The sequence below is a fragment of the Delphinapterus leucas genome, chromosome 10 (assembly GCF_059928025.1).
Source record: "Delphinapterus leucas isolate spDelLeu-1000000601 "Yukka" chromosome 10, BTC_Dleu_Yukka2, whole genome shotgun sequence".
NCBI classification, from domain to species: Eukaryota; Metazoa; Chordata; class Mammalia; order Artiodactyla; family Monodontidae; genus Delphinapterus; species Delphinapterus leucas.
In genome coordinates, this window is record NC_143138.1 from 50,616,510 (window position 1) to 50,637,470 (window position 20,961).

The 20,961-nt window shown below is 38.3% G+C and overlaps 1 protein-coding gene across 8 annotated transcripts in view; it reads left to right on the forward strand.

The window, feature by feature from the left end:
- RBMS3 (RNA binding motif single stranded interacting protein 3) overlaps positions 1–20,961 on the forward strand; it is a 716,964-nt gene that overhangs the window by 602,401 nt on the left and 93,602 nt on the right. For 5 of the 8 annotated variants that reach the window (XM_030764120.2, XM_089918952.1, XM_030764121.2 and 2 more), the window contains exons 9-10: positions 6,689–6,785; positions 9,004–9,054. In XM_030764120.2, coding sequence (XP_030619980.1) covers positions 6,689–6,785; positions 9,004–9,054 — 148 coding nt within the window. The remainder of the gene's footprint in view (positions 1–6,688; positions 6,786–9,003; positions 9,055–20,961) is intronic. The other 3 variants (XM_030764126.2, XM_089918953.1, XM_030764124.2) reach the window with 1 other exon arrangement.

Sequence of the window (20,961 nt, forward strand, 5' to 3'; positions counted from 1 at the left end):
TAAAACGCTTGGTACTTTTTACTATAGGCTAACATAGGAAAATAAAAATGTCCATTCTTCTTTCGGAGCTATCTGGCATAAATCTATAATGTGTTATTACTATTGCCCTATTGCTTTTTTAACAGTCCGATATGAAATTCCATCACTTTCAACTATGAGCATGGGAGGTGGGAAATAATTCCTCCCCCATAGTCAAAATCGCAACTTTCCTGTGATCTTTTCACTAAGGGCTGCTGTGTAAAAGCCTTTTGGATTGTTTTATTTGAAGAAAATGGATTCTTGGGAGAGATGTGAAAAAAAATGTTTTCTGTAGCCTTGGTTTGCCAGCTGTTTTATATGGGCATTTGATATTAAGTGATACAGAAACCTTATCTTATTACACTAGGAAAGGAATCTAGTGTGAAGGATACGTTGGCATTACAATAAAAATGACCAATAACTTATTAATCTTGTGCTATAGTGTTGCCCTGAGGATAGTATTTGTGGTTCTGACTCCAACAAAATTGCCTATGGACATGAAAGACAAGGCAGGGCTGTTTATTTCAGTGGGCAAATAGGATTGTGTGTGGTTTTCTGCATTAAAAAACATCCTACCCTGGGGTTATTGATATATACGTGTTATTTTTATTGTCAGTGAAATAAGATTTCACCATATTACTACTGACTGCCAAATCCCCTGAAGATGACTTTTCTGCAGGCAAAATAATGTCTTATTAGTGACCTAGACTTCCATTTTCTGGACTTCTGGAGCCCACTTGCTTTACATGCCAGAAAACCAAATAACCCTTTGTGTTCCTTAAAAATATTGCGTTTTTCAGGGCTTCCCTGGTGGCGCAGTGGTTGGGAGTCCGCCTGCCGATGCAGGGGACACAGGTTCGTGCCCCGGTCCGACGTGCCGCGGAGCGGCTGGGCCCGTGAGCCATGGCCGCTGAGCCTGCGCGTCCGGAGCCTGTGCTCCGCAATGGGAGAGGCCACAACAGTGAGAGGCCCACGTACCACAAAATATATACATATATATATATATATAACTTTTCTCAGAGGCTGGCTTAGAGTTCTACAGATAGATCATTTTTAGTTAACCCATTTAGCCCCTTTAGCATTTGGAATTTTGTTCATGGGAAACCTCTCCAGAGATAACTAGTTCGCCTTCCTGCAACAGTTTCTCAACCTTGACACTAGTGACATTTTGGACCTGACCGTTTTTTGGGTGGGAGCTGTACTGTATTTAGCAGCATCCCAGACCTCTACCAAACAGATGCCAGTAGCAGCCCCCTGACCCAGTCGTGACAACCAAGAATATCTCCAGATCCTGCCAAATGTCCCCTGGGGAGCAAAATCCCTTTTAGTTTAGAACAAGGTAGAAAAGGAATACTTGTCATCCACTTGTGGATTCGCTATGTACATTTTGGCAAAGAAATATCTTAGGGGAGTAAACTCTTCCCAGAAAAATGGTTAGCTAAAAATTCACTCCCAGTTTTCTATAATAGCATTTGCAAGGCATAATGCATAAATAACCAGATACAAAGACATTAAGTCACATGTTTAGAATGACCTTAGCTTTGTTATTATGGCCAAAAAGTGCTGTCAATTTCATCTTTCCTGTTCCCCCCAAACAGGACACCTATTCTTGAAGTATTTATTTGGATGTTCTTTCTTTCTTTCTTCTTCTTTTTAAATGTGATGGCCATGTGAGAGTGTTTTTAAACCATGAAGGATACATGGCAGGGATTGAGAAAAAGTGAAGAGATTGGGAAATTCATTCTGCAGTTCTCTCTTTGGAGTCTGGCTAGGTGCATTTTCTTTAGATATGGTGCCTTTAAGCCTGAGATTCAATAATATCCTATCCTGTCATGGTTTAAGCAAAGGTTTCCTGTGAATTCATCCGGTTTATGTTTGGATTTGGGGAGAGCCTATTTCAGAATACCAGAATTAGGGGATCAAGACAGTGTGCTGAGTCTGATCTTCTCAGTACATTTTCTGTTCTAAATGACTCTCTGATTTGAGGGGCAGTACTGGAACTTGCTGGGAAGTATGAAATATTCTTGTTTGATGGATAGGATTAGAGCAGACAGAACAAAAATGCCTGAAAATTTCCCCCAAGGGTGCCCTTTGTTAGTATCCGTTTACTTGGCTGTTTTCTTTATGGTTTCTGCTGTTTTTCCCATAAAATTTCCTGTAAACTTTGCGAGTCCATCCTATTCTTACTGCTTTCATTTTTAATATGACAATTGGTACATTTCGCAAAATAAACCAGCCACTCTAAAATGTGACGCATGATTCGCTCTGTTGGTACAAGAGCCTGAAACTGGGTTTCTAAGAAACTTGCATGGTGAATGAAAAGGGCTGTTTGTGGAGTGGTCATGAGTACCTGCTATGTTATTATGAGCCCCAAATAAGTCTTTCTGTTCACTGACTCATAAATAAAATCTGTCAAAGATAAGACCTAAAGCATTTTTTTTTAAAGCAAACCATGATTTTTATAGAAAAGGTCTGTTTTCCCTGGTTGTCAGTACCTTTGCATGCTTAGAAAACAGGCATTAGTTTAAGCTTCCACTGAGCATTTACAGATATGTGATGCCAGCCAATTTTCTCTGGGTTCTCACCTCTCAGCTGCCTATTTGAACAGAAGCCATCTTCTGTGCCCCCACCAATTTGACACTGGCGGCCTCTACTGTAATCACTACTTATCACTCTAAACTGCTCTGCATTCAATTATTCATTCATTCAACCTACAGGTATTAAGCAAGACATACCTTGGAGATACTGTGGGTTCAGTTCCAGACCACTGCAATAAAGCAGATATCTCAATAAAATGAGTCACACAATTTTTTAAAATTTCCCAGTGCATATAGAAGTTATGTTTGGACTAGACTGTAGTCTATTAAATATGCAAAGCATTATGTCTAAAAAAACAATGTACATACATCAATTAAAAATATTTCATTGCTAAAAAATGCTAAGCACCCTGTGACAATGCAGGGTTGCCACAAACCTTCAATTTGTAAAAGTTGCAGTATCTGTGAAGTGTAATACAGCAAAGCACAATAAAGTGAGGTATGCCTGTATTTACTATGTCCCAGGCTCTGTTCTAGGCAACAAAGTCAAGGTGTCCTCAACTCTCTTGAAGCTGACATTCTAGAGGGAGAAATAATCAATAAATACATTCCATTAGTCAACTTGACTGCTGTAACAAAATGCCATTGATTGTGTGGCTTTAAACAACAGAAATATATTTTCTCACAGTTCTGGAGGCTGGAAGTCCAAGATCAGTTTGATTTAGTTTGGGATTTAGTTTCTGGCTTTTACAAGGCTGCTTTCTCATTATGTCCTCACATAGCCTTTCCTCCATGTGAGCATGTGGATAGAGAGAGAGCAAGCACTCTAATGCCTCTTCTTATAAGGGCACTAACCATTTGAGGTTAGGGCCCCACCCTCATGAGCTCATTTAACCTTAGTTTCTTCCTTAAATGCTCCATCTCCACATACAGCCACTTTGGAAATTAGGACTTCAATATATGAATTTTAAAGGGACACAAACATTCGGTCCATAGCATATATAAAGACATTTTTAAAAATTACTAGTTCAGATAGTGATAAGAACAATGAAAAAAAAATAGAGGAAAGGAATAGAGAACAATTGGGGCAGAGATGGTGGTTGCTACTTTAACTAGAGACCTCTGAAAAGATGGGAAAGTTGAGTGAGATCAATAATGAGAAAGAGATAGTTCTAGGGTGATTTGGGGAAATAACCATTCCAGGTAGAGAGAATTGTAAGCATAGTGGCCCAAGATGAGAGTGAGAATGACAGGCTCATGTGACAGATGAAGGTCAGTGTGGTTGGATCCTAGTTGGCTCTGGGGAGAGAGGTGGGCAATAGCCTGATTGTGCTCGTCAATATGAGGAATCCAAATTTTGTTCTCATTGCAACGGAAAGCCATTGACCAGCTTTAGGCTGGTTAATGAATAGATAAGTTTCAATTTAAATGCTTAAATAGAAAAACTCAAAGGAATGTCCTGCCCATCTTTGGTATACATAGTAAATGTTCAACACATTTTTTAAAGTGGAAGGATGGATGTTTTCTTACATAGTAATTGACTTTAAAGTCAGATTTATTAACTGTAATTTATATTGTGTATGTATTCACTCTTAAGAGTGTACAATTCTGTGAGGTCTGACAAGCACACAGTTGTGGAATCACCAAGCAATGAAGGTATAGAACAGTTACATCACTTTCCAAAATTCCCTCAGGTGTCTGTGCACTCAGACTCTTCCCCCAATCCCAGCCTTTGGCACCCATGATTTATTTTCGGTCTTTAAAGTTTTGCATTTTCCATAGTATTAAATAAATGGATATAAAATATAGACTTTTGAGTTCGACTTCTTTCATTTAGCATAATTTACTTAAGATTCACCATGTTAAATATATCAGTAGTTCTTTCCTTTTAATTGTTTAGTAGCATCCCAATGTATGGATGGACCACAGTTTATTAATTCAATTGAAGGATATTTGGCTTGTTTCCAGTTTTTGGCAAGTATTAAATAAAGCTGCTATAAATATTTGCATTAAGGTTTTTGTGTGAACTCAAGTTTTCATTTATCTTCAGTTACTATGTACCAGTGGGATAATTGGGTTATATGCTATGTATATGTTTAACTTTATAAGAAACTGCCAAACTGTTTTCTAAAAGGGCTATATCATCCTGTATCTCCACCAACAATGAAAGAGTTCCACTTTCTCTGAATCCTTGACAGCTCTGATTGTCTTTTTTTTAAATTTGGCCATTTTAATGAGTATATAGTCAATATTCTTTTTTTCTAAAATTTTAGAGGTATTGTAGGTATAGGTATGGATAGTAAGGAGGATCCAATGTGTAATGGTGTAATTTTTTCAGCTACATCTTTTTTAACCAAAAGACTGTGACCTTATAATCCTTGTTGAGAGCTAGATCAATTTAAGACTCTAGTTCCCCAATCCTTGCTTGAAGACTTGTATAGGATCTAAGCTTAAAGAATTTACTCTTTGAAACCTGGCAACCTTGAAATCCAGCCCCCCTACACTCAGTGGGGTTCTCATGGAATGCTTCTTTAGAAAGGTGACCCATGAGATCCTCTATTCAAAATATCAGTGACCCCTGAGAGATGATGAAGTTTTTGTCTCCAAAACTCCAACCTCAGTCATACTATTTAAAAAAAAGAAAGAAAGAAAGAAAGGAAGAAAGGAAGAAAGAAAGAAAGGAAGAAAGAAAGAAAAGAAAGAAAGAAAGAAAGAAAGAAACTAAAAGTAGTAATTGTCTTTTGCTAAGAGTATGGCAAAGTGAAGTAATGATTCCATGATCCCTGAGACGCATTTTCCCAATCTATCCTGATAAGAGTATGGCAAAGTGAAGTAATGATTCCATGATCCCTGAGAGGCATTTTCGCATTCTATCCAGTGAAATACTCCATCACAGCCCACCTGGTTTTGTCTGCACGATATGTGGCTGGTCACTCTAGCCTTTCCCTTACCAGTGAGACATAAGGAAAAAAACATGATTTAAAATTCTGCTGAGGAATTTGAGCATTAGGTAACTTGTGGACTCCAGGGTATAAATCTGAGCAGAGATGGCCTGTAAGTGTTTTTGATACCCTTTAATAGATCCCTATTAAAGCTGTCCTTCAATAGATCTCCAGAAGGATTATCCCACCTCTGATTTGTGAAGCTCTGATCTTGCCCAGTATTATTCTATAATTGTTCAATGAAGGACCCTGGAGGACTAGAAAACTCAGTGCTTTTTACAGCGTGTACAGAGGTATATCACATAGGTCCATAATCTCCATCAGTGCCCTGACTGAATCCAGAAAAGGCTCCTTTCCTCACCTAGACCTAAATTGTCCACAAATTGTCCTTCTCTTTTCATGGAGAAAGAAAGTACTTAGCTTAGTTTCTACCTGAGGGCATGGATTCATGCCTAGCACAAATTATCCAGAATTCTCTATAAGCTGATCCTATTTCTTTTTTTTTTTTCTTTAGCTATACTATTTCATAGGAAACTGTGCTTCAGTTTCTCCTCAAAGTATTACTTCTTTTTTTTTTTTTTTTTTTTTTGCGGTACGCGGGCCTCTCACTGTTGTGGCCTCTCCCGTTGCGGAGCACAGGCTCCAGATGCGCAGGCTCAGTGGCCGTGGCTCACGGGCCCAGCCGCTCTGCGGCATGTGGGATCTTCCCGGACCGGGGCACGAACCCGTGTCCCCTGTATCAGCAGGCGGACTCTCAACCCCTGCGCCACCAGGGAAGCCCTGATCCTCTTTCTTGAATGAAGGGATAGATGCAATTTCTGTCTGTGTAACACCAGCCACCTTTATAAAGCTTGGTGCTATGGTTTTGCCTTTCTTTCAAGGAGCTTTAGAAACAATGCCCATGGCTTTTCTCTGCTATTGGTTAAGCATACTATTACACTCACCTGGCCTAAGAGATTTTTGTGCAGTCAGTTTTATAAGAGGACTCAAAATTGTCATTTTATTCAGAAAAACTTATTTCTTGTGGAATCAAAGACCATCAGTCTCCTGCATGATCCTGTTAACAGCTGATGGGCAACATGAGGGTGGAACTCTGTCTTCTCCAGACGTGTGTGGTAGCGTTTGGTTAGCAGCCAGGCGTGCATCAGCTTCATGAATCTATGAATCTTCTTTTTGTTTTTCTGTTTGCAGATTTTATTCTTCACCGTACAGTATTGCAACCAACCGCATGATTCCACAGACACCCATCACGCCATTCATTGCTGCTTCCCCTGTCTCCACATACCAGGTATGTCCGGTTTACCTGCACCTCCCGGGAAACCTTTCTTGCCAGGAACAGACTAGATCAAGACAAAAGGGAAACAGTAGGATTTTTGTTTTAAGTTGTCTTCCCTTTAGTCATATCTTAATGTCATAATACTCAAACTATCCATTGAGCCTACACTTTCAAGGGCTTGTTTGCATCTGTTTCACTGAATGATAAAAATCCACCGAGCTTTCCATTCTTCCTGCTGAGTTTTCATGATTTTGCTACTTTCCAGCCAACATTAGTGCAGCTTTCTTACCACTGAGAGGTTATTTTGTGTGTTTTCTGTTATTTTGGTTGTTGTTCCCTAGGGTATCTTTTATGAGAACACATTTCTGGCAACTCCCTGCACACCCTCCAGGATATTGTATCATTGTCATCTCATTTTGTCACAATCGTTCTGTGCATCCATGGAAAGCTACATGGATAGATGCAAAATCATTTGCTCCAAGAAATAGGGAAGATTATCAAAGGGGTAAAAGTAATTCCTACTTCCTCCTCTTACTTCATTCTCAGTTCCAAAGAGGCCAAAAGAGACCTCGGGGGTTCCACATGTTGAAACACAAGAAAATCTGAGACTCAGTGTGTGTCCTAAACCAGATGTTGTAGCCAGTTAGTAATGCTAAGTCCACAGGTGGATTGAAATAGCCATCCTTCTCCCTCAAACAGTGCTCCTTATCTTATTCCTTTGAGTCATCAAAGATATGATATTTCTCCCTGCTTCTCTTTACCTCATGTAGTTCTTCAGACAATTCTTCTAATTCAAAATAGAAAAAAAATGCCTATGAATGCTACCAAGAGTGTTGAGTGTCACTGTTTAAAGCTTTGGAGAGAGAAAGAAAGAGCAAGAGTGTGACTGTGTGCCTGCGTGTGTTTCCCTATATTGTGCAGATGGTGGGTGGGTGGGGGGTTTACAACAGGGAAAACTGTAATGTTGCTGACTGCTACGAATTCAGTGAAGTTTCACATTATTCATCCACTACATATGTCATATCAGGAGGTCCCAGCTGTCAGAGCATCATGCTTGAGACTATGCACTTTTTTCCTTAACTGATTCCCCCCAAAGCAGATCATTCTCATTCTGTGTCTGCACTTAGATTCTTGATACCTGTCAGGTGAGCGGAATAGACTTTTGTGTGAATTGCATTAGAGGGTCTCAGAATGGCTGATTTCTTAATTGCCTTTCCTTGGGACCCATGAGGCTAAGTGCAGATGCTGTTCAGTTTTTGTTCTTCCTACAGGCCTGCCTGGTTGTAATGTGTGTTTTTTGGTTTTTTACCCATTTTTTTCTAATCTTGGCCTCTGTTTCAGCCAAGACCACCCATTGAGCTCCACTGTAGAGCACTTTGGTGACATGAATAAAATCTCCACAGAACAGTCATTTCTTTTGGGAGGGTTCATAAGTGGAATTTAACTCTGGCTCTCTTTTCTCAAAAAAGGAGTTAGAGCAATTTCCTATGTTGTTAATTCTTGCTTTTCACCACTTCTTTTTTTTTTTTTTTTAATCTAAAGTTCATTGTCAATTTCATTGATGTGAGTATATTGAAAACAAAATCTTCGGGGCTCTCTATGTCACAATCAGCTCTTAGAAGCTGACTTTCTCATTTGGCTGATGGCGAACATTCAGAACACTTGGCTGGCTCATATACTCATTTTTATTTGCCATACCAATTACCATGAGCGAGAAAAATCACAGACTTGCTTAACTAGGGTTTAACCCAAAACATACCCCAAAATTTCTGGTTGATCTCTCTGATTCTTCCCCAACTTTTGCCACTTGGATTTATTTCCAAGATGGGATCACTTGAGAGTATGAAGTTAGAACCAATGACAGAAAAAGAGGAAGTCTTAGCAGTCATGCTAAGTAATGCCTCCTTCCTTATTCGCCCGGGTCTTCCCGGAAGTTGACCTATAAACAGGAGATTCCTGAAGCCTCCAAATGTGCTCCATGGCCCAGCCTGGCCCATGTGGGCACTACAGCCAGCTCCAGGGAGGTAGGAATTTGCTTTACATTGTACCATGTTTCAGGGACCAAATGAATCAGGTCCAAGAATTTCCTTTGTACCCTTAGTTTTGAGCACTGATTCGCTGTAAGTCAGGTGGACTCCACTTTCTTATGACCTAGTGTGACTCCACTGAACGCAAGAACCGAGTTCTCTCTGTGATTGCTTTCTTCTAATAAATGCTGTTTGATGCATAGGTCCAGAGTACTTCATGGATGCCTCATCCGCCATACGTTATGCAACCAACAGTAAGTGTTCTCAGTCACCTGAGGCTCGATGTTTCTATTATCCGAGTGCAAGCTTTTGTAATGCATAGAAGCTTTGGGGTAAAGCTTTTGTTCTATTCCATGCCTCTTTCTGGCAGCCCTATTTACCAGATACAAAGCTGTTCCTGAAATTCTATAAAAGTGTATACAGTAGGTAGAGTGATAGTGATGGAGAGAAACAGTTGAGAGAGGAAGAGAGAGAGAGAGGGAGGAAGAGAACAAACTTGATTGGAGGAAATAGCAATCAAACTCTCATGCTGCAGTCTACCATTTGTTATGAAAGGGGGAATGTCTACTTCATGCAGAATTGTGAACTCTGGACAGTTAAATCCATTATAGGAGGAAAGCCTTTCTGTTGTCCTTCTCCTCCTGTTATGCTTTGTTTTCTTCGGATGCAGTTGGGTGTGCTTTGGGAACGATTTTGTGTATCATGGCTAAGTGTTGACTCAAAGCAATATATTTGAAATAGGAAGGTATTTGTCTACTAATAGATGCAGATAGATAATAGATAGCAAGGTTGGTAGATGACTTTTATGTTAACTAACTAGAGCCATTCTCTTCTTCTTTTAGTGGAAAATTTCTTCCCAAAATATTCAAACTCTATTTTCTACTAGCTAGCTTTCCCATTTTGTGGTACAATATTACATTAGTCCCAAGGGAAATAATATTACTTATTCCATTAGAATCCAGGCTGAAGGCTATTGATTCCATGTATCTTTGTCGAGGTCTTCCATGTTTTTGAGCTCTATAGAAGTACTAGCCAGGGAGATTTCAAGAGCAATATCCTCATGGGAGTGTGAGATAGGGGAAAGATCCCCAGCGGAAAGTTGTGTGACAAGGTCTCTGCTGTACTCTCCTGGGTATGTTCAAATCTGTAACTTTGTTTCCTTTTCTGTCACTATACTTAACATGGCTTTGGAGAGGATCAAAACAGAGAGAATATGTGAAAACAGTGTTTGAAGTATGACATACTATACCTTATTATTATCATTAATCCTTATTATTGAATGTATTAGTTGTTCAAAGAAGAAGCAATGCTACATTTTAACCCTTTTCAAAGCTAAATGTAAATAAGGTAGCACATATTAAAAACCAGGGAGTTAAATACACAGACATCTACTTCCTGGACTCAAAGGATCACAGCACCTGGCTTTCATATTTGAGCTTTGTCCATTTTCTTAAAAAATAAGGAACACTCCGTGTTGCTCCTAGTGTTTTGATAGTTTTCTTTTTATTTGAAGAATAAAAATATGTAGCTTACTAGAGCAGAACTTTAGACCCTATTCTGCAGATCCCCATATTTACTCTTATTCACATACCTTGGGGGCTTCCTGAGTTCATCTGATCTGTGTTGTATAAATCAGACCAACACGCAACGAATCCAGGCCGTTCTTTTCCGTCCCAGGTGTGAAGTAGAATTCAATAGATGGAAACAACTACCTTCTAAAAAAATACTGTGTGTGTTTAAAGAGCATTGAGGCTAGCTTAGCCCTTACACTGAGGTCAAGCATCATCTCATCGTGGCCTAAAGGAATGCACATCTGGCAAAATCTGAATATTTTTCCAGATACCAAAGTATGTAAGATTCCATAGTACTTCTGGAGCTGTGAGGAGATGGGAAGATATTTGTATGTGTTTTTTTCCGACTGTCACTCAGGGCCTTAGCTAAATGTTTTATTAGCTTCTCCTTCTCCCCAGACCAGCTTCACCCATTTTTTGGATGTATTATTTCTTGTATATCTTCCCCTAGCAATAGTTGTGTGTGTGTGTGTGTGTGTGTGTGTGTGTGTGTTTTCATTTGTCCCCCACCAGGATCTTTCTTGCGATGGCTTCTGCTCCCTAATATCTTTTCACTTCCCCTGACTAGACTCTGCATGATATTTGAGCTTAGGTCACCCCCCTTAAGATGTAATGCTTGTGGCTGGGACAGATTCCTGGGGAAAGGAGTGGCTGGGGCGCCCACCACCTTGTTATCTTTAACATGGAAAAATTGGCTAAACCGCATCATGGAAACACAATTTTCCATCAGTCATTTCAGTCGTTTCAGCCGCGTCAGTCGTTTCCCTGTAACAGTTTTGTTGGTTGTCTTTATTGTATAAAGAACCTTTACCCAACTGGTCTTAGTTTCATCATCAAGGTGGGGTTGGTTAAATTATTCACTCTGTGATACTAAAACATAAAAATAATTAGGCAGTCCAGGGTGGAGAAATAAAATACCTGGATCTGAAGGGAAGGAATGAATGACGTGGTGATTAATAGCATGGACTCTTTTTTTTTGGCTGCGTTGGGTCTTCGTTGCTGCGCGTGGGCTTTCTCTAGTTGCAGCGAGTGGGGGCTACTCTTCGTTGCAGTGCACGGGCTTTTCATTGCAGTGGCTTCTTTTGTTGCTGAGCACGGGCTTCAGTAGTTGTAGCACGTGGGCTCAGTTGCGGTGCATGGGCCTAGTTGCTCTGCAGCATGTGGGATCTTCCCAGACTAGGGATCAAACCTGTGTCCCCTGCATTGGCAGGTGGATTCTTAACCACTGCACCACCAGGGAAGTCCCAATAGCATGGATTCTTGGTTAGTCTCTTTGAGAGAGGAAAACCTTTCTGTTATAGGACTTTGGGCAATTAAACTTTCTGAGCCACAGTTTTCTCATCTGTAATATGGATATAATCATGACTAAATTATTATGGTTTCGGTTCATGAAATGAAGCAAGGCTTTAAAGCTCTTAAAATAATGCCAGACAAATAGCAAACACTCAGTAAATTACTGTTATCATTATTCAGTTATATGAGTAGATGACTGCACATTGTGCTTTAGATTAGCCCAATTATATGAAATGACTGTTGGTATAGGAAGAAGTTGAGAAAAAGCAATAATCACCCATTTCTACCACATTCATACTGCTTATTTAGCATACTTTCCTAATGAGTTTGGTGGAGATAGCCTCTATGGCTATAAATAAGATAAATTGCTTAGATTGGTGTTTATCTCATTTACTTCCTAAATCTTTCAACACCTATAATAAAAATAATGAAAATAAAAAATAAAGGCCCATTGGGTACCTCTTGTATGTCAGTAACTGGAACCTACTTTACAAATAAATTCAAGGTGTCCATAGCTACACATCTCCAATATATTGCCCATAATAATGATTTGCTTACAACTCTTCTCCTTTCTCACGTTTTCTCTTCCACTATTTTGAGAAAATCGCACAGATAAGCTCTCTGTGTATAGGGTGCAAAGGCATGCTTCCCCCATCACTGTGAATCACACGGCCTCCCACACTGCAGCAAGAGCCCTTCAGGTTCTTTTTAGGCTCTACTCGAGGGCCCCAAGGTCTCAACCAGGCTTGTATCTGAAGAGAAAACAGTGCTTCATTCAAATCTTAAAGTAGAGCGCAGTGCCTCTAATCTTTCCCTACTAGGGAGGGGTAACGATCTATAAGAGAGACATGAATTGATGGAAAGAAGGGAGGGGAGTAGTAAAAGGACAAGAGAATAACAGAAAGCATAAGCATAAAGCTGAAGTTGGTTGTTTAGGTTTGCTTCTTTGCAGATTGAAATTTCTGAGTTGTGTGCAATACACTTTTTTGTAAACTTAGAAGAAAACTCTGAGAGGCTTTTCACTTTTAAGGAAGAGGGGATAAAATTCTCCCTGCCTTGGTCATATCTCTCGTACTGGTGTTTCTGCAAGGAAACCATTCTCTGTCAGTTGTCTGACTCTGGAACTTTATCAGGTCAAACCCCACTGAGGACAGCAAGAGCGTTTCTATTTGCACTTTATTTTTTTTCCACTGAAAGAGAGCACTGTGAGACTAAATCAGGAATTCACTCTTTGCTGATGTTGCCAATGCAATTGGTACGTGTTGCTGTTTCCCAGTGCAGAGTTCTGTCCTAAACTCTGAAATCTCACCACGACACTGACAGGATTTTTTTTTTTAAACATCTTTATTGGAGTATAATTGCTTTACAATGGTGTGTTAGTTTCTGCTTTATAACAAAGTGAATCAGCTATATGCATACATATATCCCCATATCCCCTCCCTCTTGCTTCTCCCTCCCACCCTCCCTAGCTCACCCTTCTAGGTGGTTACAAAGCACCAATCTGATCTCCCTGTGCTATGCGGCTGCTTCCCACTAGCTATCTGAGAATGGACTTGAGGACACGGGGAGGGGGAGAAGAGTAAGGTGGAACTGACAGGATTTTAATAGAGGACGGATTGCACTAAATATCTACTCTGTGTGGCAGCTTGTCACACTGGAATCTCATATGAGTGCACAATTGAAATCCCTGTGTTATGATACGTCAGGTATTTTGTTACATCTCTACTGACAGGGAGAAAAGATGATAGTTCCCAAGAAGAAGTAGAGTTCAATTCTCTTAAATTTTATTTAGGCTCATGTGAATCATAAATCTTCTGTTCTTCATGTGGTTAGCATTAATTATTCTCAAGGAGAAACGTCAACTTTCATTTTTACCTAATTACAAATAACTTAACTACAGGATTCTAAGAAATGCAAGATGCTCTTATGGAGTCATTGGATGATTTGTTGCTCTGCATGGCTAAATTACGACTTACGATGAATAAACCTTACATTTATAGCTAAACAGTCAATATAAACTTTCCCTCTACAACAAAAGAAGAAGTTCAAAAAAGCCCCAGAATACTTGATTTGGTCATTCTTTACCTGCAGGTAGGTAAGACCTAAGGCTTAATTTTAGGGACCATGTCCTCCAAATTTGCAGGCATGTTTTTCCTAAAACACATCACCAAATTTGGAAAGAACATTTAAGTCATTAGAATTCTGTTCAGAAAGCAAAGTTTTCAGATACTATCATTTTATTCCAACCGCTGAACTGAGCAAAAATTCTTTGTAAGTATCATTGTCAAAGTACCAAACAAAGACAGTGTGTTTGCTATGTAAGGAGTTTACCTGGTGGATATAGATCTACAGACCAAATCTTTTTTAAGTGACTAGCAAACACAGAACAGTAACTCTAGCCCATTTATACTATTTCTACCAGAAGAGAATTAAAAAAAATACGTGAGAGTAAATTTAGAAGGAACAACTTCATTTGGGTGTCACTTCCCTATAAATATACTCCTGGGGTAAAGTAAATACAAAGAAGACCACTTGCACAGAAAGTCTCTTCGATACCTTAACATTTAAGTTCTACTCTCTTAGCAAATTTCAGTTATCCAACATGGTGTTATCAACTATAGTCACCATGATTTACATTAGCTTCTCAAATCTTATTTATCTTATAGCTGAAAATTTGTACTCCCCACCACACCCCCAGCCCTTAGCAACCACTTTCTTCTCTTTTCTATGAGTCTGATTATTTTTGTCTTTCCCTAGATTCCACATGTAAGTGGTACCATGTAGTATTTGTCTTTCTCTATCTGGATTATTTCACTTTGCATAATGCTCTCAAGGTCATCCATGTTATCACAAATGGTAGGATTCCTTCTTTCTGCAGCTGAATAATGTTCCAGTATACACACACATACACACATAACACACACATATATATGTCACACTTTCTTGTTCCATTCATCCATTGAAGGAGACTTAAATTGTTCCATATCTTGGCTATTGTGAATGATTCTGCAATGAACATGAGAGTGTTTTTCTCCTTGAAATGGTCATTTTTGTCCTTGAAATGGTCACTTGATTAAGTCTTTTACTGGGCCCTTAGTTATACCAGACGTCGACTCTTCATTTCAAGAAACTGAGAACATTGAGTTCAATAAAAAAAAATCAACATATAATAAACAAATATTCTTGAGCATTAAATATGCACAGAATATTCTTCTAGGTATTGTTGGAAATGAGAGAAAGTAAGAAAGAAACAATCTGTCCTCAAGGCACATGATCTCTCTGTGGAGATAATTATTATATGTGTAGAATGATTCAATTAAAAATCTACAGCAGAAAAGGTGTGAAATGCTTAGCATTTATGTAACACTGAAAATGACAAAGTATCTATGAACAGCTAAGGACATGGAAGAACCGAGATGAAAGCATGAACTTAAAGGATGGGTGGGGTTGATGGGGATAAAGAAAAAGAAGGAGGGCATTTTCAGTGAAAATAACACACCAAAAGTACTGAGGGGGTCCTCAGATTATTTCAGGGGGCAGCAAGGCAGGTAGCCTGCATTAAGTGAATTTTTTGTGTTAGGGAAAGATTTGGTTGGAAAGGTAAATTGTGTTCTATTGAAATACAACTTTTATTCATCAAATCTGGCACACTTTCCTATACAATTTTTATTAGCTTGGTGGTCCCAGTGCTGTTGTCTAGAATTTAGGCTTACTTTGGAAAATAGAAAGGCTAAATTATGTCACTGATGTGTGTGAAAAAGTCACAGTTTCCAGGGGCATCATGGATGAATCATTCATGAATGGACAAAACTTTTCAATTTGGCTGCATTATGAAAATGTCATCATGCACAGCCTCTTTTTATATCCATGGAATTATTTTTGGAGGTAACAGTCATTTTTCAAGTAGAGCTTCTGAAAGTTTCTTGGAGAGAACGTTTCCCGATGTCTAAGATCCCTGCCTTCTAAGCACAGGAGTGGTGAGAATAAGGAGTGAATGTGGAGTCTTTATAAATCCAGATGTGTGCATATCACCTGTCTTTTGCCATGCAGTTTTATGTTATTTTAATACGGACCTTTAAAGAGAAAGAATAGGTCAAGGAATAGTGTATTACTTTTTAGAACTGAAGGTGCGTCATTCTGAACATAAGATTGACAAGGTACTAAGAGATAAAGTTCCAATGGCACATTACCCCCAGTGTGTCCTTAGATAGCACTTAGAATTTCTTTGTCACAGCATCATCAGTAAACCAGAATTTGTGAGTTCCTTTGTAAAGGTGTTAACAACATTACATCCTTAAGAGCTACTTAGCATATGAAATATAATTAGATATGTTGTAAACGTAGGATACACATTTATCGAATCTATTAAAGCCCTATTTTCTATGGATTATCTCTAGACAAAGCAAGTATGTAGCTAAAATAAAATCTATGTCAGACTTTCTAGAAAACAGCCAGTTACCAGGGCAACACAATCATATTGAGATAGGGTAAATAATTTATTTTATAAATGCTGCCAGGGCAACAGAAACTACTTATGAAATCAGTAGAGGATTGAGGATTAGTGTACAGATAATCTATGGAACTATTTGTTCTTTTGTAGCACACTGGAATAAAATGTTTATTTTATTTATCTTTATATATGATCTTAACAGTTTTGTGAAGTATGTGGATATTCATTAAACAAATGGTAATGAACGAGTTCAAATATTGAGAGTATTTCTAAATATTCAAAGATATTATTCACTATTTCTTGCCCCTCAGAATGTCATGGGGACACCTTATTTTGCTTTAAAGATTAACCTTTGCTGGGTTAGCCCTGGAGAGCCCAGGTATTTCTACCTAGGTGGTATGTTTACCATTTAGGGTCATGGTTTATTGTGTTGGCTAGCTTAGGTTTTGTTAAGCCAATAATTAAGATGCACCAGGTTGGGGGAGGGGACGTAATAGAGACAGAGTCACATATGATCTAATCAAGTATGCTTTGAAAAAAGTGACATCATTTTAGCTTCAGTAACAAATGTAAGAAGTTACACAATTTACAGTAATATTTGTCAAAATACTAATGCAAATACTAGTAAAGTGCCTTCAAACTTTTCTCTTCTACTGCCTAAGAGGAATATTTACCAGAGGTAGGACTTGCACTCACATATTGTTTGCTTCTCTCTTGTTCAAACTCCCTGTTAGAAAATAAATGCTTATAGTATATTCAGCTATGGGTAGCAGGGAAAATGTGTGCAAAGTGTAGAACTGGTAAAGAGGGTGGGGTTATTCATTGTGCCAGGGAGTAAGGGAGTAAGAGCAGGCTTCACAGAGGAGGTAACTCCTGAACTTGGCTTTGAAAAATAAAGGAGTTTTTCAGGCAGAGTTGTGGATGTCAGGCAGGAAGGGTATTCTAAGCAAACACGAGCTCACAGCCAAGGCTTTGGTTTATATACCACATGTTACAGCTGGTGAGCATCTGAGATGGCAAGGAATTTCCAAAGGCTACCAGGTGCCTCTAATGCTGCATCTGCCGTGAACATGGCATCTGTGTGACCTTCAACAGTGATGCCACAGAAGGTGTCACTTAATCATGAATTAGGGCGTCATATCATCCCATTCAACACGGCATCTTCTCCTAGAGATGTGCCCACACCTCCGGACAAAGCCTTACACCAGACCTTTCACAAGCTCTCCACTCAGAGTTGAGTGAAATATGCAGGGCATGTGTTTAATATCACTTGGGTGTCATAAAATAATCACTGCACTTTCTGCATTAGGCTGTCTTAGGTCTAGTCTTTGAGCACCCCAGTTGGAAGTGGGATACCCACCCTCCTCAGAGCCCAGGGAGTGCATAGTGTCTCATCACTTGACTGTCCCAAATGCTTCATTGTTTAGTTATTCAAATGATGAAGTGAGAGGGTTGATATGCTAAGAAAAAATAGCAGGACTTATATGTCTACATGAGGGGGTTTTGTTTGCCTTTTGTTTTGTTTTTCATTTCGTTTTTTCTGCAGTGGAATCAATTTGGGAGGCATTTTCTAATGATGTCATCTTAGAACAGAAAAATTTTTTTAATTCCTCTTGGGAATAATTTTCAGAGTAATTTATTAATCACACAAGAAAAACAAGTTAATCAGGTAATATTCACAAAATAGATCGATAGATTGTGATGATAGATTAGATAGATAGATATAGATAGATAGGAAGATACATAGATAGGTAATCGTTACTTTATCCAGGGGCATTTGACTAGTTCTTTCTCAACTGGAGTATAATTTTACTATTTGAGAGCTTATCACATATAATTCACAGTATCTCTCCCTTTTCATTTATTTTCTGGCACAGATTAGGCACTAACTAAATATTTGTTGATAGACTACACTGCATAGGCTCTTTCTGCATTGACAAATATTGATACACTACAAGCAACCAGCTTCTGTTAGACAAGGATGCTGACAAAGTTTCTGAGGAAAGCAAAAGGGTGCATCCTCTTTGAATCCAAGCCTAACATTTAAGGGAAATTGATGCTGCTATCAAATTTGTCTCTGTATATTTGATTATTAAATCTTGTCATTGACAGTCAACAGGTTTGTTCAAAACAACTTAGGAAAAACACTTCTGTGTTCATAATGTAAAAGTCTAATTGCTTTTTAGTTATAGTTTTGCTTATATGAGCTTAAGCAAACTGTGTTATTCACCAAATGTATTTGTTCCCTAATCTCTGCTCTCATCACCTTCTGGGAAATTTGGAAAGGGTTTTGCAAAATTTCGTTTGTCCATTATGAAGCTCCAGAATGCAGTGTTTGCAATATATTTATGCAGTTGTTGGCCCTGGGTGATCATTATAGGCAAAGGCTGTATATAGTGAAGGTGATTCTTGCCAATCTCTTCTCCATCTTCTTTTCCGTCTTAAAAACCTGAAAAATCAGTAGATCTACTTGTTAGGAAAAGCAGCAACCCTCATTTTCGCTATGATATAGGAAAACACTCTTCTCAGATCAAATAAAAGAACGAATTTGGAAAAATTTGTACAGTTTGATATCTGAGCAAGTTTAGTTCTTCTACTTCCTGTGTGACCTAATTTTCTACCAGCAAATCTCTTTCTTTTGATATTGAGATTCATTTGAATAAAAATGAGATATCCACCCCCTTCCATAACCGAGAAGAATGAGTAATAAGGATTTCTACCTTGCCCACTCTTAGAAAAGAGCTGAGGTTACTTAAAATTAAAGACACACTCAAAAAGACAGTTAAGCAAAAAGGAACACATGTCATATAGCAGAGGAAATAAATTTATTAAAACTTTAGGCTGTCTGTGGGTAATTTACTATAATGGAGTATTCAAATTTCATCTTGAGTTTTTAGAAGCCAAGGCCAAATGGCTAAAAAGAAAAAAAATAAAACTGGTTATATTGTTTCTTTCTCTGATAAAAGGAAACATATCATAAGGCCAGGGAGAGAATTTTTTTTTTCTTTTTCTGTTGCTATATTCTAGAAAAAAATTTATAATGGTTTAATGTCATTTCCCAACTCAGTGTCTTAGCAGTTTTACATGCTGAGATAATAAATGTGGCCATTTCGTTTATTAACTCTCAATAAAAAACAAGCAAATGTTAACTTTCAATTTTGTGATGAAATGTCTAGAGCAGCTAAATTAAGATTTTTCAGATATACAAGTTTCTCATGACCTAACTTGATACAACCGTGCCACTTAGGAAATCTAATTGGTTAGAAGTGGGCTTGTTCCGTCTTTCAAATATCCTTCACCTCGGCCAGGATTTTATGAAAATTATGCCCTCTGACAGAGTATCATCCAGACAAAGTTGTTTTTCTTCCTCATTAAAGGGGGCTGCAAGATTATCTGCAGTTTGTGCCATAATTCTCTATCTTTTAGAATAGCCTGGACATACACTCAACTAAGAGCCTGTGGTTCTGTTTCTTTGAGCGTTTGAGAGGCAAACTTCACCTAAAATACTGATGGTAGGTGTGAGAACCACTGGCCGTCATCACTCAGTGGCTTACATTCATGATGTTTACTAGTACTAGGTCCTGATGTGTTGTCAAGATGAGTGAGGCGTAAAATGTAGTAAACGGAACCAACAGAATTGAATTATTTGGTATGGATTATGAGATTTTTAGAGTATATGCATAGATTAATGACTTAGCTTCAGCCAAATCAAGCCATTGTATCTTACAGTCATTCCTCAAGTTTAGCTGACTCTGAAAACTACACTTGAGAAATGACAGCAAAACCAGATTATCAGCAGAGAAGACAAAACGTACCTTCCTTCTAACTTTGACGGGAAGACACACAAATAGTTCTGTTGGCAATACACTATTTACATAAGACATTTTAAAAAATTACTATGGCGCTTGTTCCTTTTTACACCACATAATGTAAGTATAACTTCATCGTACATAATGAAAGCTAGAAACAAGGTGAGAAATCTGAAAGCAGATTTCAAGGAAGAGGATTCATCCTTATCCATGTTAAAAAGCATAGTGTGTTCTTGGCTTCTTAATTCTCATTTAACACAAAGGAAATCAGATTAATTATGAAGTTGAGCTCTGAACCGTAATCTTAAAACTTCTATTCAGAAGAGAGACTTTTTATCAAAGAGTTATCCTGAAAGCGTTTGATCAATACACGTTAGAACAACTTCTGCATAACAATAGTGTATAATAAAAATCAATCCTTACTTTTCTATAAAGCTGTCTATCTCTCAGTCTTGTATCTGGAATATTTTCAATCAATATGAAAAAATCATTATAATGCTAAGTTTCTGTTCATGCTACATGCAGAAATCCTTAGATTCTTGTCACGCTCTAAAATTATTTCTCTAACTTCCTGAGATGCATACACAAAGTTTACTTCAAAGAATAGTTTATATTATACATAGCATGGACTGGTGTATAGATGGATAAACACCATGAACATATTTCTGTCCACATATGCTGATCTCCACTGTAAATATTATTTCCAAAACACTGACCTATACATATGATAGGTAGATGTTTATATGACCATGTTCAAAGTCACACTTGCATGATACAAAAGAAAGACTAAACACTGTTGAAATTCATGGTATAAACTAGAATGAGAGGAGAAGGAAAGAAAGGTGTGAAGGAGATGAAATAGAAAAATTGAAGAAGAGAAATAGAATAGATATGGAGGATGCACAGGTCAAATCTGACTCTAGCCGATTTCAGCCTAGATGGCTAGGTAGAAGGTGATGTCCTTAAACTGAATTAGTGTATGTAAGAAAAGGATTAAGTTCAAGATCCGGGACACAGAGTTCCTCTGGGGCATGTTGA